The sequence below is a fragment of the Symphalangus syndactylus genome, chromosome 11 (assembly GCF_028878055.3).
Source record: "Symphalangus syndactylus isolate Jambi chromosome 11, NHGRI_mSymSyn1-v2.1_pri, whole genome shotgun sequence".
In the NCBI taxonomy this organism is placed as follows: Eukaryota; Metazoa; Chordata; class Mammalia; order Primates; family Hylobatidae; genus Symphalangus; species Symphalangus syndactylus.
Genome location: NC_072433.2, coordinates 115,364,868 through 115,382,507, shown reverse-complemented (window position 1 = coordinate 115,382,507; position 17,640 = coordinate 115,364,868). Strand labels below are relative to the sequence as shown.

The following is a 17,640-nucleotide window of genomic DNA, read 5'->3' as shown; positions in this document are numbered from 1 at the left end:
TGGAGCCAACAGCCTATAAATTGTCTTTATTAATTTTGTCATAAATGCTGGCATATTTCGTGATTTAACTCTTTGAATTTCTGCCAGCTTCTTTCATTTTTCTTTTGATTTACCAGTGAAGTGTCCTATATCTCTCAGTTTTATTTTCTTACTCCTTGTTTTCAGTTCCTTTTCCTTTCTGAAAGGCAGGCAAATTGTGAGTTTGCGGAGTTAAACACTTCATATGTTGAATGGTCTTTGTTAGACCTGCATTTATCAACAAACAATAACATGTGTAGGAGCACTAAACTTTCAATATTTAATGCAGATATCAATGAGTGTGCTTTGGATCCTGATATATGTGCCAATGGGATTTGTGAAAACTTACGTGGTAGTTACCGTTGTAATTGCAACAGTGGCTATGAACCAGATGCCTCTGGAAGAAACTGTATTGGTAAGTTATTTGTTATATTTATGCAAGAACATTTCATATAGTTTAATCCCATGGATTATATTAGAAGTAAAAACACAAATGACTAAAACTAAAAATTGTACAGTTTTTCTTGTTTTCTTCATATTACACATTGTTAGGAAAATATCAGAATCAAACAAATTTTGTTACACAGTAACAGACTTCTTGGTGGTACCAATTTGTTTTTAAAATATTCTTTTCCCAAATTAACATCCTCAATTATTCGCCTATTGTTTTCCTGCATATATACCTTAATCCTGTAATTTTTTACAAAGAATTTGACTTCAAAAATTAACAGGTCAGTATGGATAAAAGTAAGTCAAGAAAATAAAGTGTTACAGGTTGAGAGAATTTTAACTTCATAAAGAAACAACCAGTTGCCACAATGTATCTAAACATGACAACTAAGACAAAGGTATTTCCTTCTTTAATTATAAGAGAATGATTGAAAAAACTCCAGTATGTAATTTATGTTTAACAAAAGCAAGAGGAGGAGGATGAAAAGCTTTGACAGTCTTTTCTTGTTTTCTATTAGTGCAAGATTTTCCCATAAAGCACTTGAGTTAACTTTTATAAAATAAATTTTATTCAATCCATCATTGTGCATGATAGTTTTACAACTAACCACTGATGGCTTTTACAACCAAGTGTTAATGATTATGATTAGAAAAGGAACAGATTTTTCTGTGTTTCTGGTAGTGGCTTTTACTATTGAACATATTCGTTTGATTTGGAGTTGAAGACATACATACAGATGGATGTAAAAGCTATATATATATTATGTGATATAATAGATTTTGATAACTACAGGGAAGAGTACCAGGCAAAGATTATTGAACATTTCTAACAATATGCAAACCATGCTAGTTTTTATTCTCCACAAGTGAAGTCCGATTTCCCCTTTTTACATGGACACCAGTCATGTTGAATCACAAGCTACCCTAACAACCTCATTATAACCTGATTGCTTCTATAAAAATCCTATTTCCAAATAAAGTCACATTCTGAGATACTGGGTTTTAAGATTTCAACATATCTTTTTTAAGGGACACAATTCAATCCATAGCTTAGAAAAATGGGTTAAAAAATTGTGATGCAAGCTGGGCGCAGTGGCTCACTCCTGTAATCCTAGTACTTTGGGAGGCTAAGGTGGGCGGATCACCTGAGGTTAGGAGTTTGAGACCAGCCTGGCCAACATGGTGAAACCCCCCTCTACTAAAAAATACAAAAATTAGCCGGGCATGGTGACACATGCCTGTAATCCGAGCACCAAGGAGGCTGAAGCAGGAGAATCGCTGGAACCCGGGATGCAGAGGCTGCAGTGAGCGGAGATCGTGCCACTGCACTCCAGCCGGGGTGACAGACCGAGACTCCATCTCAGAAAAAAGAAAAAAGAAAAGAAAAGAGAAAAGGACGGGAAGGGAGGGAAGGGGAGTGGAGAAAGAAAGAGAGAAAGAAAAATTGTGATGCAGTCACAGTTTGTACACATATTACACTATTATGGGAAAAGCTATGGTAGTCTAGTCCTTAAAATATAATGTTAATTTTTAAAGTATCAAGATTCAGAGTTGGAGCCAAAACAAGATCAAGAAGGGAAAGGATCAGATAATACACAAAAGAATATTATCAGTGATGATGGAATTACAGATGTTTTTCTGATCTGTTTTCAAAATCTCCACAGTATCAGTATATTATTTAATAAGGGAAAATTGTTGTTTGCAAGACTAGAAATGTAACTTTAAGTGAAAGAGCTCTTCACTGTAAACTACAGTGTTTCTTTTTGTCACTAACTACACTTGCAAAAATGGAAGAATATGAAGATTAAAATGTGAGGCCAGGTGCGGTAGCTTATGCCTATAATCCCAGCACTTTGGGAGACCAAGGTGCGAGAATCACCTGAGTTCAGAAGTTCCAGAACAGCCTGGGCAACATAGTGAGATCCCATCTCTAAAAAAAATTGTTTTAAGTTGGCCAGGCATGGTGGCACATGCCTGTAGTCTTAGCTACTTCTGGAAGGCTGTGGCAGGAGGATTGCTTGAGCCAAGAAGTTCAAAGCTTCAGTGAGCTGTGATCGCACCACTGCACTACAACCGGGGCAACGAGTGAGATCCTGTCTCAAAAACAAACAAAAAACTCATTGTGAGCTTCTTAAACTGGAGTTTTAGATGATATTCTCTAGGCTGTTCTGGACTGCTAAAAGAGTATGCAAAATACATCATTTTCATTAATAACTTTCTGAGATAAAAACATAATGGGAAAAGATTAATGAATATATTTTAACTGCTGTTTAATGCATTTTTTAACTATCTGGGACATGAAGACATAAGGCATTCTTTTTAAAAATTTTAATCATAAAAAATGCCTTCTGTTACTTTTATTATACATAAGCAAGTATACAGGCAAATGAATTTAACCTTTTGGTGTCTTTTATGAATGCTTTAAAAATATATCTAACATAATATCGTTACAGGACTAAAAGCAAGTGAAGTAGAGATGTGCCTTTCCAAGCTAGTGCATACTTTCCAGGGATCTAAAAGCATCTTAAAATTAGCCACTAGTATAAGAATATCCCATTTGAATAAAACTAAATGTATTTTGCTTAGGATGAAGAGTGCGCTGTGATACAGAGACTGTCACAGAGAAGAAAGAGGGAAATAAAACAAATAACAAAATTAAACATTGCTGCCCACTGTAATTCATGCTTAAATATGTGTATCTCCTACCTTCCAATCGTTGCTTTCAGACATTGATGAATGTTTAGTAAACAGACTGCTTTGTGATAACGGATTGTGCCGAAACACGCCAGGAAGTTACAGCTGTACTTGCCCACCAGGGTATGTGTTCAGGACTGAGACAGAGACCTGTGAAGGTAAGAGCTGTCTTCATTGCCTTGTTTGTGAATAGTGAGTACCTGGAGTTGTATAAACATCAATTACAGTGATGAAGCTTAGTGAAAAGAATATCGTTTGAATATTTTATTTTATAATCTCGTTTAGCTAATCTGCCAGTTTTCGAAATAGTAAGGACCTGATAGAGTTTACAAACACCGTCAGTTTTATTCCACTCAGACAAAATATCAACACACATTTGGAACAAACATTTTAAAGCAGATAAAAAAGAAACCAACTGGAAGGAGCCATATTGTTTTACTTGCTGAAATAGAATGTCAAATATTTGTTTACTGTGTTTTCCTCTTTTCAGAACCACTATGATCCATTAATGTAGTAACCTGAATTGTAATGGAAAAGTTAACTCTTAGGCATTTTATTTATGAAATGATTGATATACCCAAGAGGTTGGCCCACAAAGTATTTGAGAACTAAGTAAAAATGATAACTTTAATATGTTTTTAGTCTAAGAGAATTGTCCTTTCCATTTGATAATTTAAAAGTTGTCATTCGGGTTTATAGACCATAACTAGTGTTTAAAAGCTTCTTTGTTTTCTTCTAATCACGTATTTTTGCAGTGGAAGTTACTTAAATGAGTTAAATGGTTAGAGAAGTCCTCATTTTCAGTGAGATACTGGCTAAGCAGTGAGTACACTGAATTATGTTTTTGTATCTTGATCAAAGTACTGTATATTTCAGAATAATCTGTGGTATGAATACTAGTCATTGTTCCTGTTTAAATCTCACTGTGTGGGCCTACAGAAGGGTCCCATAACATTCTCAAATCCAATTACTACTTTGGAATAGTAACTTTTAAGAAAAGATTTCTTCTTTGATGATTGTGGAATAGCCCTTTTTTTTTAATCTGATAAAGTATTTGTTTTTTTTGTGATGCCACAGCCAAGAAAACCGCAGCAGTAATATTATGCAAAAAGATGTAACATTCTCTCTTCATCTTACTGTTTAACTTCAAAGCATTCTTGTGAAGAGAAACCAGTTAGGACTATAGAACAAGATGCCAAAACATGAATGACTCTGCTGAAGTCAATGAAATGCAATTACAAAGTGCAGTGCTAACTTTGAATTGAATCGGAGGGGCCACTAAAAAACAATAATTAGCCTACAGAAAAAAAAAGAAAACTTCAGCATAAAATCCCCTTTTTCTAAACTTACTTCTGGTGACAGTTTCCCCTATTGTCCAACATCTTTGCAGGAACTCCTCAAAGAGGAGTGCTCATTCCATTCCCACTGAAAGTACTTGAAGATTTATCTTCTCCGTAGGTGAGAAGGGGACACACTTAAGAGTTTGAAATATCTTTCAGTAGGTTATGAGAGCCCTCTTTTTAAGCCAGCTCTGGCTTCTCAAATGCATTCAACTACAGAGTCTCTGTTTTCTAGATCCTGCTCCCATCTCTAACACCAATTCTTCAGAAATGCTCTGAGAAACGTACTTTATGAAAAAGTATCCTAGCCATATTTCCTCCGTGATTTCCTTGGACAGATGGAAGAAGGGATTTCAAAGGTTTTTGTTTTTCCTGATTTTCTACACTTCCTTCCCATAGTCTTTTTTCAGTTTTGTCTATTGTCTGTTGGAGGATAAGCTTCCGTTAAATCTCAGGAAACTTAGAAAGCAAGAGCAGGGTAGGACATCATCTTGATTTAACTAGGAAACTGATGATTTTTAGAACTGGTTTCTCTGTCTAGGAAAATACTTTCTGATGCTATCGTGAGAGACACATCATGCGGAACTAAATGGATAGTGTCTGGTTCTATTTGCTATGTACACTGAATTATCAATGATTATTTATAGACAAGTAAGATAGAGTACAAAGATTCTGAGAGTTGAAATGCCAAAGAAGTTAAAATCAGAGACTCACCTGCTTACATGAACAGTTAAGAGTAGGAGCTGGTGGTGTTTAATAGTGTAACATTAGCTGATTATGTAAATATTAAGGCACTTTCATACCAAATCAGGCAACAGTGAGGGTTAGAAACAGTGATCTTCACTTATTACAAGCATACTTATTCTTAATCTGAGAGATTTATTTAATGTAAAAACAATTTTATGTCTGTCATTCATAGGAAAGAAGTTCATGTTATGTAAATAAAGAAGAAATGACAGACAACTCTTTTGGCTCCAGCCTTATGACATTGGAGGAAATAAAAATGATTTATCATGGGAAACCTAACCAAATAACTGTTATTTCTACACTTTCTTCCCACTGTTATTTGCATTTTATTAAGAGTTTTGCAAAGAATAGACTTGAAGGCTACTAATCTCTTTTTCCCTTGGGTCGCTTTCTTACTTCCTCCGTTGCATTCAAACAGTAAGTGTTTTTGTCTGAAGCAGTTCTCGTCATTCTCTTCTTTCTGAATTAATTTCCAAAGACTAGACAGGGAATTATTAGCAGATTCATTGCAGATCTTAGCTTTTTCTTGTACATTTGTCTTGTGCACTAATTTTGTCAATCATGTTTTCAACAGACTATTTTAAATATATAACAAATAGCGCTAATAATAAAGAGAGTAAAGTTCTGTATTTCAGATTGAAGTTACAGAAACTTTATTTTACTTTTTTTGTTTGAGCGCTTAGAGTATGTGAAAGTTAAAATTTTTACAGCAAGCACTGTGGTTTAGATTGTGTTTCCAGTGACATAACTAGTTAAATGTAAACCAGATGTGCTTTGAAGTTTTTTTCCAGGAATGTACAGTGAACTGTTTCAATTCCTGGTTCCATGACATTTATAACATAACAACATATTATTTAAAGGAAAACTAAATAGTTGATATTTGTAGTTGTCACCGCATATGTTTATAGTTTCTGAATTCATAATTGCTTAATTTAAAATAGAAATTTTAAAAACACACAATATTGAAATTCTTCTTTTTTCAGGCTTCTTACAAATGAAATTAATAGGAGAATTATATGTGGTCTGTCCTTAGATTAGTTATCTGCTTCTTTTATGGTTAGCTAGTTTCTTTTTTACATTGTGTTTTTATGAAAAAGTTTCTCTACTCTGGGATTGATGTTTTCATTAGAAATCTGTGCTATATTTACAAAATCTCTTCTTGTATTTTTAAGAGGTTTTCTCAGTATAAACAATCTGAAAGCAAAATACATTCATATTTCTTCAAACAATTTCTATTTCAAGAATTAAATTAGCACCTGGATATTCCGCTGTGAGCCTTGCTCTTTCAGGATTAGTTTAGTTTAAAGTCTTCTAGTTATTTGTTTACATGCTTTCCTCAGTATAGTAAAGTGCTTTATAATAAATTCAAAGAAATATTTAGAGAAAGAAAAAGTATTCTTGTGAACTTAGAAACCCCAGTGTTCAATATAAAATGCCTTGAGGACTGTTGACCTGTTTCAGATAATTTAGTAGAGTAGGAAAACTGTGTGCCACTTCTTTAAAGTATACCACTTTAAAAGTGGTTGAATTTATGCCGAAAATGTCTTTGATTTTGTTTATAGTACTTTACCTGAAGCTTGTATTTCTTTTTCATTAACTCATGTGTTAAACTATTTCACATTACAGGCTTGACATTTTCTCTAATCACCATTTGAGAATATAGGCATAGTGCAGTTCTGCTTACTTCTGACAGTCAACAGGAATTGTTTAGATTATGGTATATGATTTCATTTAGGACTCAAATTAATGATTGTAGAGTCCTATTTAAAGCAATTATTTCTACTTGATCAAGTGTTTCTAATTTTTATTTTACCAAAATCAGTTGTATTAAAAAAAACTAAGCAAACTAAACACGTAAATGTGAACAGCTAAAGACAGAGAAGGTGGGTAGGGACTAGAGGAGAGTTATGTACCCACCATGAATGTTTCAGTCCTTATTTCCTGATTCATACCCAAAAGCTTGGGATTAAAGCAGCATTGTGATACTTTGCTTCTAAGACAGACTTTTTAAGTTTTTCAGAGCCTCATGAAATCATCAAAGCAATCAACCTTTGTTTGTGCACAGGATGTTGCACCTGGAATTACATCTTATTATGTGGGAAAAAAACCCAATTTATGTAAAGTTGTGATGACGTATTGAAGGAGCATGTAACTGAACTCTTTCCCAATAGGCTGATCGCTGTTGTCCTACTGAGTTCCCAGTCCTGTAGATGTGTATCTACCATGTAAAATGCATGTCTCCATTACCCATTCACTTTATGCTTCATAGGTCCATATTAAAATTACCAGAGCCAAGTTTACCAGACATTCTGGCATTGCATGACTTGTTGGAATAATATTTTCCAGAAACACGTGGCAGTTCTAACAGAATCTTTTCCTTCTGGATTGTAGATATAAATGAATGTGAAAGCAACCCATGTGTCAATGGGGCCTGCAGAAACAACCTTGGATCTTTCAATTGTGAATGTTCGCCCGGCAGCAAACTCAGCTCCACAGGATTGATCTGTATTGGTAAGATTCATACACAATACTGATGCTTCAATTTCACTGCTAAGATAAGCACAGATCTCAGGCCTTACTATGGATAAAAACAGAATATGATTCCAAAAGGCAAAGAATTACACATTACTTTAGTTGTTTTTACTCAATATCAATATAGAGGTAAAACATAATAGCATTAATTAGGCAGCCTATTCAACTTTTGTTAGATTCTAGAAATCTTCCTTTCATATAAGTAGATATATTATGCTATAACTTATAATCATTTCTATACCACACACATATGTATATCTGTTACCCTAAAAATGCCTTGGGCAGCAATATAATCAAATCTCTACTGCATACTTTTTTATAAACAAACTTCGATGGCAAACAAAAAATGTGATGAAATTTGGATTCAGTTAACAGGACAAGAATTTGAAGCTTTTAAACACGTAGAGGGAATTTATTATTTTTTCTTTTTTCCATCAATCACAAATTTTTGGGCTCTAAGGAAGAGAAGATAACTGTTCTCTTGCTTTTGGAAATCTCTAGGGGAAATTATTCTAAAACATCTAAACTAACATCTTTCAATATGTCTCAAAACATTTAAAGTCAGTTCTTGATAATGACATAGGATGTATATTAAGGGAGATTGATCGGTTACTGCAAGGAAAAATCCAGCATGTAAAAGGGAACAAAACTGTCCCAGTAATTTTTCCCTTCTAGCATCTGTGGTTCCATTTACTAGGCCTACACAGTTCACATCATTAGCTAGTATCCACCTTTAAAGTGAACTAAATATATATTCCAAATAGGAAGATATTTCAGTTTTACATAGTGCCAAATTAACTGGCAGTTTTTATTATCTAGCCAAAATGAATATTTAGTTTCATATTTGTCGAAGACAATAGCTTTTTCAGTATTATGTCTGACATTAACCATATTTAGCTGGATGCTAGAGTACCTTTTTGTTACATAAAGACAAATGACCAAGTCCAAAATTATCAATGAAAACCTTCTCTTTGGAAACACCAGCTCCTCGTTTCCCAATGAGGTACAGCTGGTGAAATTTGAGCCTTGTTCAGCTCTTCATATTAGGAAACAGACTGCCATCTGCCTGGGGCATTACTTTTTTTCTTATAGAATTCCGGGCTGGGTTGGGGGGATGGTGGGGTGTGTAGGTTAGATCCAGTAAAGCAGAAATATTTTTGCTAAGCCACAATTTCCAATTGAGATGGAGTCATTTTATTATGCAAAGGAAATGAATTCAGCATTAATCAATTAATGTCTCAGAAAACTAAATCTGCATGCCACTTGAGCATCAAAGATAGTTAGTTTTTGCCTCATCATGTAGACTTCCATTATTTTGGCCTTTTGCCTTTATATTTATTAACTAAACATGAACAAAGACTTTTTTACCCCCAAGTCTTTATGTCATTCTTCCAATTGCCAACAACTAACCACCACCATATTTTTCTCAGCCAGTGTATTGTGTGCTTTCATTTATTGTGATTAAATTTGAATATCCCAGTGTAGAGCAGCTCAAAATGAGATTTCCCTAATATTTTTAAGTTTTAGATATTATTTCATGTACTTTTTTATTAAAAAGAGAATTCTAGTTGAAAAAGAAAATAACAAATAGTAAAATATACACAGGAAAAGTCATGAATGTATAATAGAACTGTCAGTGGCTCTCATCCGTGGTTAGCCTGCAACTTTTTCTTCCACGGGTCCAGGTCATTACATTTTGAAATTTCATGATATGATTACTAATTTAAAATTACATTAGATTATATATGAATTAGTTGGATACTATGAATATTTAAAGATTTAGAATCTATTTTTCAAGCTTTCTGAATATAAATTAATCTTCAACTATTCTGCAAACTGCTTAAAAAGACTATGGTGTTCTGGTTGAATATGGTTAAATGTAATAGAACAATGCATTTGATTAATATTTCCTGCATTATACTGCTGTGGTTTGATGGTTCTTTATAATCCAGACCAGTTTTCCCTCATCTTTGGCTTGGGTCTGCGCTCTGTCTTCAACTTGCATGGACATATGGCTGTGACCACTCTGCTGTCAAATCCAATGGTCTATTCTCATTCCTCACCTTAGATTATTAGCAGTATTTTTCACAGTTCATTAATCATTCTTTCTCAAGAAATTTTGCATTTTTGGCTTCCCAGGCACAACTATCTTCTTCTTCTTTCACTTTTATGGCTCATTTTCTCTTTCCTTTACTGAGTCCTCCCTAGCCTCCTAACCTTTAACCGGAAGTGTTCCGGCAGTCCATCTCTGGGCCTCTTGTTTCTCTTTCTACACTTATCCTCGAGAGCCTCTGTGTTGACTCTCACATTTGTCACTCTAGTTGATAATGAAATTCTAGGCCTCAGCCCTGCCACCAATTCCAGATTTGTGTTTCCAACTGTCTGTACAGTGTCTCCACTTGGATGGCTCATTGATATCTCAAATTCCCATGTCTAAAACCAAATTCCTGTGTACTGGCTTGAACCTGAGTCTCACAGGAACATTTCCATCTCAGCAAATGGCAAATTCTTTCTTCTAGCTGCCACCCCTCAAAACCTTGGCAGCATCCTTGATGTCTTTTTCTCAAGCTGCACATGGAAGTCATCAGCAAATCTATTGATTGCACTTGAAGTTTATCCATATTTCAACCCCCTCTCACCATCACCTCACCAACCCCCAATCTAAGTCAGCATCATTTCTGTTCCTAATTACTACCGTAGCCTCTACCTTACCTTCTTTTCCTCATACTACATTCAGTTCTCCACGTAGCCACCAGGTCCCCTTTTAAAACACAAATCAGAGCGTATCATTCTTTGTCTAGGAACTGTGTCTAGGAAAACCTAGGCTTCTCATTTCATTCAGTAAAAGCTCAAGTCCTAACCAAAGCCTGTGCTCCTCTCATGATCTTGCTCCTGCTGTGACCTTGTCTCCCTGCTCTGCCTCCCGCTCCCTCAGCCTGAGCCAGACTGGCCTACTTCCTGCTCCTGCGTCAGACACGTGGCCACCTGAAGTCCACTGATCTATCTGGTAGGAATGTTTTTCTCTTGGGTTTGCAGGGTTCTGTTTATGTCTGTATTCAGATGCCACATTGTAAGTCACGATTTCTCTGACCATCCTAGATAAAATAACAGTCTTTCTCCTGTTTCTACTCTCAAGCTAATTACCATGCTTTATTTTTTGAGAGTTCTTAACTAATTCCTCACTATCTACATCTGTATCTCAGTTGTGTGTGTGTATGGGGGCTGGGATGGGCATACACACACAACAGTGGGTCAGTGGGGAGAGAGGGAGGGAGGATGGAGGAAAGGAATCCGGGAGAGAGAGAAGGATGAGCCTGTAGGGGGAGCGCAGGGTGCTATCAATGGATTTGTAGCTTTTCAAGTGTTGATGCAGCACCAGCCTAAAGAATCACAGTGCTACAGAGTGAGGGCTTTGGAGTCAGACTGCATGGGCTTGAATCTTGATGTTGACACTGTACTAGCTGGGTGACCTTGGGTAAATTGGTTGACCTCTGTGTGCCTAAATTTTCTCATCTGCAAACTGTACATAATTCACACGGTTGTTTTAATGAGTAAATAAATTAATACATAGAAAGCCTTCCAGTTCCTGTCACTATCTTGATAAATCTTAGCAATAACTGTTGTTTATCTTACTTAAAATGATGACAACCAAGGTGATAAATCAGAATTAGCCCGGGTCATTAAAAGATCATTTAAATACACAGTAGCTTTACACAAACATCTCTGTTTCTTCTGTGCTATGGAATTTACAGGTGTAAATCTATAACAAGCCTGTAGTTTGAGACCTGACACAAATGTTTCTCTACAGTTTTATCCAAACTGAACATTCCAGCCAGAGTAAAAAAGCAAAGTGACTGTCCAGCTCTTTTTCACACCTTTGCCCCGTAACTTTTTATTCAGTACAAGAGAGAATTGTTTTGTTTCAACCTCTGTCTTGGTGTTTGGGTTGTTGGTAACTTCTTGTGTTTCCTAGGGAATCAGAAATGACTATTTCTCCCATCATAGGCCCATGGTTTAATTGTAATTCCCTTTATGTGTTTGGGGGCAGGGGGGTATTTTTGTTGTTGAATTTAGAAGCAAAAACTTTTTTTTTTTTTTTTTGGAAGACAGGGTCTTACTCTGTCATCCAGGCTAGAATACAGTGACACGATCTCACTGCAACCTCTGCCTACTGGGCTCAGGCAATCCTCCCACCTCAGCTTCCTGAGTAGCTGAGACTACAGGCATGTGCCATCACTCCCAGCTAATTTTTGTATTTTTTGTAGATATGGGGTTTCACCATGTTGCCCAGGCTGGTCTTGAACTCCTGGGCTCCAGCGATCCAACTGCCTCAGCCTCCCAAAGTGCTGGGATTATAGTCATGAGCCACTGTGTCTGGCCAGAAGTAAATTTTATCTGTACATATTATTAAAATGAGTTTTCAAATAAATACTGTAGGAATGCACTTATTCTTGGTTTTCTTCCAAGTCTTAGTGCCACAATATGCTGTTGAGGTTTTGGTAAAGTGTTTTCCATATCACTCACATCAGAATCACCTGAGGAGTTTGTCAAAATTCAGATTCTGGGCTGCATACCGGAAACTTATGAATCGGCACTTTAACAAGCATCTTGGTAATTTTATGCACACTTAACTGAGAGCCACTGCTCTACAAGGAAAACATGACATATGATTTGTTTTAGCCAGTTAGTATTTGCCATATCACCTTTGACTGGATTCCTTGTCACTGCTTCAAAATCAGTTAAGTCATTTATTATTTGTTCATTTGAAAAACTTTCCATTATGCCACCAAAAATATACTAACCATTCATTATTCCCTTTAATCCACATAAAATAAAAATTTTTAAGTGCATAATATTTCACTGGGTACTCTACCATTCAAAAGGAAGAACAAATTTGATGTGGAGTCAGTCTAAAACGTTAGGAATGCTTATCTCTAGAGGGTTACAGGTGATTTTTACATCTTCCTCATACTTCTCTATTTCTTCAAATTGTTTACCATAAGTATGATTTACTTTTTGAACTAGAGATGAATCTACACACACACATACACGCACATTTTTTAAATGCCTGAAAGAAAATACATCAGATATTAGCCCTGGGAATGCATTAGTGAGGGTTTTATAAGTGATGTTTATCCTTCTTTGTTTTATAGGGTTTTTTCTTTCAAGTTATTCATCAAATAATTATCTTCAGTTGGAGAAATATTGGCCTCTGTATAAAAGAACATACATTGTGTGTGATTTATTTAGTAGGGACTTAAGGGAGAAGGAAAAGGATTTTGTACAATAAAATCTTAAATATCAAAGCATTTGTCATTAAGGATAAATCTTATGAATACTTTTCACACAAGTAATGGTCTTATCATGTTGTTATAGTATGTTAAAAAAAAAAAAAAAAAGAAGAAGGGCGGAGCACAGTGGCTCATGCCTGTAATCCTAACACTTTGGGAGGCCGAAGTGAAAGGATTGCTTGAGGCCTGGAGTTCCAGACCAGACCAACCTGGGCAACATGGCAATGCACTGTGTTTCTGAGTACCAGCATAAGATCTTGGACAACTCCTCTTAGAATATCAATAGGTAAAATTATGTTAATTACCATATTATGTGAGAGAGATACATAGTACAATATTTTATTTACATATATGTAATATACCATACTTGAATGCAGGTACATGAAAGTGTTTTCATAGGATATGCTATTAAAAGTTTTTTCTTTCTTTTTTTTTTTTTTGAGATGAAGTTTTGCTCTTGTTGCCCAGGCTGGAGTGCAATGGCATGATCTCGGCTTACTGCATCCTCCGCCTCCCGGGTTCAAGCGATTCTCCTGCCTCAGCCTCCCAAGTAGCTGGGATTACAGACGCCTGCCACCACGCCTGGCTAATTTTTGTATGTTTAGTAGAGACGGGGTTTCACCATGTTGACCAGGCTGGTCTTGAACTTCTGACCTCAGGTGATCCACCCGCCTCGGTCTCCCAAAGTGCTGGGATTACAGGCGTGGGCCACTGCGCCCGGCCCCACTATTAAAACTTTTAAAGTATTCTTTTTTTTTTTTTTCCTCTGGTGGAGATGGGGTTTTGCTATTTTCCCAGGCTGGTATCAAACTCCTGGGCTCAACTGATGCTTCCTCCTCAGCCTCCCAAAGTGCTGGGATTACAGGTGTGAGCCATTTTGGCCCTTCTTTTTTAGAATACTGTAACAAATGCCTTTTGTATACACAGCTGAATTCTATTTTCTTCAGAGGTAAGAGCTCCCCAACCTTTCCTGTTCCTTTTCAGACAGCCTGAAGGGGACCTGTTGGCTCAACATCCAGGACAGCCGCTGTGAGGTGAATATTAATGGAGCCACTCTGAAATCTGAATGCTGTGCCACCCTCGGAGCCGCCTGGGGGAGCCCCTGTGAGCGGTGTGAACTAGGTAGGAGCCTGATAGGGAGCTTCTGGGCTTCTCCTTGGAAACTTCTCCTGCCACTAGGACACCTCTTTCACTATGCGGTTCCTTAGTGAAGAAGAACTGAGATCATTTACTTTTGCTAAAATGTTATCTTTCCTGGCTAATGTTTTTTACCTCTTAAAATGTGTATTTGTTTTATCCTGGTGCATAAGCAGGCCTTCTAAATATTTTAATGTGGAAGGGAATCAGCTAGAATCTATCTGCTAGATGACTGTATCCTCCGGTACGCTTGTTTACGTGGTGGCTGTTTTCCTCAAATCTTTTGTTTACTTTTTTTTTTTTGAAACGGAGTCTCGCTCTGTCACCAGGCTGGAGTGCGGTGGCGTGACCTCAGCTCACTGCAACCTCCACCTTCCGGGTTCAAGCGATGCTCCTGCCCCAGCTTCCCGAGTAGCTGGGACTAAAGGCGCCCGCCACCATGCCCAGCTAATTTTTGTATTTTTAGTAGAGACGGGGTTTCACCATGTTGGCCAGATCGGTCTCCAACTCCTGACCTCAAGTAATCTGCCCTCCCAAAGTGCTGGGATTACAGGCGTGAGCCACCACGCCTGACCTGTCAGTTGTCAATGTGACAGCAAAAAGAAATTGTAGGAAAAATTATGAGAATCTCAATACCGGTCAATACCAATGGAGTTACCACAGAAAGTCATGTGCCCTACTGAATGAAGAGGGGACAATGATGTCCTTGGACCCTAAGACCCTGCCTTGCAGTTTTTATTTAGTTCCATTTAGATTTCATTATACTTCTTCTTGAGCATACCATGGTTGTATTTTATTCTATAATGAAGTAAAATTTGTCCTGTTGTTCTTACAGATACAGCTTGCCCAAGAGGGCTTGCCAGGATTAAAGGTGTTACGTGTGAAGGTGAGTGTATCCTTCCTTGGAAGATACTATACATCTTTAGAGCAGTAAGTAAAATTAACATTCACTCTCAAACTTTGGAGATATTTATCATTTTCAAAAACCTTGACATTTCAATAAAAATACTCAATGTAATCAACAAATGCTTTAGCATAATTCTCCTAGGAAAGAGCTTAGAGTTTCCCATTTCTCCTCTTTATGGAGTTGTGTAAATTTCATGAAGACATCGCTAGCCTTTAAGGCCCAGAACAGCTGGGAAAGGCACATGTCTGGGCCATGTTTTATGGACAGGCAAGGCTGTGGTAATTTTCACAGCTGATACCTAGGAAAGCGGGTGGCTGGGTTGTGGAATATTTCTGCTTAACTCAAGTAATAATCCACATTGTATTGAATGTGGCTTGAAAATGCTATACAGGAAGTAGGACCACACCTGCTTTTTCTATTTGTAACATCTTTGTTCCTTGCTCCATTTCCCTGCAGATGTTAATGAGTGTGAGGTGTTCCCTGGCGTTTGTCCAAATGGACGCTGTGTCAACAGTAAGGGATCTTTTCATTGCGAGTGCCCTGAAGGCCTAACGTTAGATGGGACTGGCCGTGTGTGTTTGGGTAAGATTCGCACCCTCATGTATTCTATGTATAAAAAACAAGCCATGAATTTCCTTGTTTAAGCAGTGGCTAGTCCAAAACCACAAGAGTTTGTACTTGAGAAAACTTGCTTTAAATGAGATATTTAGGGGGAAATCACTAGAGGCTGTTTTAAAAGTGAATGTATTTATGTGAAATTTTTTCTGTTTCATGCCAAAAGTTGGGACTGCTCAAAAATCTATCTCAAAATCTTCCATTTCTTTAACCAGATAATTTAGGCAGGTTCAGTCTTTCACACTGAGTTAATAGAGTAAGAATATGTTGAACACAGAAGGAAAGTTGGAGACTAGGATTTTAGAAGTTTACATTTGTCAGCTCATTGCAGCTACACCCTGAAGACAGTGGGGAAAGTCATGGGCAAAGATATGTTGCTTCTGCTTGAAATCATTCACTGATCCTGGTCCTACCTTTATTGCTATTGGAGTTTAAGTTTTCTTAATACTTTATTTTTTAAAGATCTGTATTGATGAATCTCTTTCTTTCAACATCATATTTTAGGAATAGTGATTTGACCTTTTTCTTTATTAGTGTTATGTTTGAACTTGAATTTCATGATTGAAAAAGAAATTTCTATTAATTTTCATTGTATGTAACAATAATTTTTCATTTACCTACAGAGATTTTTTTCCCCCAATAAGCTATAGAACAGTAAATTTTTAGTTTATAAAAGAACTTTACATAGATTTGTATTTGAAAGTTAGGCATGTAGACAAAGCATAAATAATAGTGGTGTTATATGCCATGATCTTTAAAGTATTTACATATCAGTGATTTTTAAAATTTACTATAAGAAAAAAGTTTACAATACCATACAGTTATTATAATTAAAACATTTCATTTTTAAATCAATTTTTGATAGCACATTTAAATCTGGATTGCAAGCATCACTGTAAGATCATACAAAATTATTTAGAAAACATAATATCCAAAGTACAAAAATAAAGAAAATTTCTTTCAGATTTTTAAATATTTTAAAAATTATCTTTAAGTGATCTACAATGTTTAGAAATAAGTATCATTTGAAAATGACAAAATATTCCCCCAAAACTATTGAAATTTTGAAAAAAGAAAATGACAAAAATAATATCAATATGGCCAAATGACTAATGAAATCAAGTTACCTTCTATGATGAAACGCTATATGAAGATATATCATTGATTGTAAATTATTACTCAGAAAAATAAATTTTCAATAACATTATTCAAAATTATGGCTGGGAGTGGTGGCTTACGCCTGTAATCCCAGCACTTTGGGAGGCTGAGACAGGCAGATCACCTGAGGTCAGGAGTTCGAGACCAGCCTGGCAAACATGGGGAACCCCCCACCGTCTCTACTAAAAATATAAAAATTAGCTGGGCATGGTGATGCATGCCTGTAATCCCAGCTACTCGAGGGACTGAAGCAGGAGAACCACTTGAACCTGGGAGGTGGAGGTTGCAGTGAGCTGAGGTCGCACCACCATACCCCAGCCTGGGCAACAGAGTGAGGCTCCATCTCAAAAAAAAAAAAAAAAAAAAAAAAATTAAAGCATTTTTTAATATTCTAAGACGATATATTGGATTCTTCATCCTTGTACTTTGCTTAAATGCTTTTGTCACTACTTCAATTATGCTATATTAATTAATTCTGTCTGGGGATGTGAGAAAGTTTCAAGAAGCGACTGGCACATGAAAATGTAAAGTATTCTGAGAACTAAAGTTTTGGTAAATGCTCTGATAGAACCTCATCTGAATCAGGGATCCCAAACTCAGATGCTTGCAGGAGCCAAGCATGTAACATAAATGAGTGAAGCAACAACAGGGAGCAGTGCGGACTGCAGCAAACTGCAGAGAACATGGACCATCCAAAGGTTTCCAAATTCATGTTTTAATTTCCATGCAAGGACAATCGCAGCATTGATAG

General features: G+C 36.4%; 1 protein-coding gene across 1 annotated transcript in view; it reads left to right on the top strand.

The window, feature by feature from the left end:
- The window catches only part of FBN2 (fibrillin 2), a 281,077-nt gene that overhangs the window by 173,769 nt on the left and 89,668 nt on the right, over nt 1–17,640 (top strand). The window contains exons 18-23 of the mRNA XM_055299218.2: nt 308–433; nt 3,195–3,320; nt 7,641–7,760; nt 14,057–14,194; nt 15,045–15,095; nt 15,573–15,698. Of these exons, the coding sequence (XP_055155193.1) occupies nt 308–433; nt 3,195–3,320; nt 7,641–7,760; nt 14,057–14,194; nt 15,045–15,095; nt 15,573–15,698 (687 nt within the window). The remainder of the gene's footprint in view (nt 1–307; nt 434–3,194; nt 3,321–7,640; nt 7,761–14,056; nt 14,195–15,044; nt 15,096–15,572; nt 15,699–17,640) is intronic.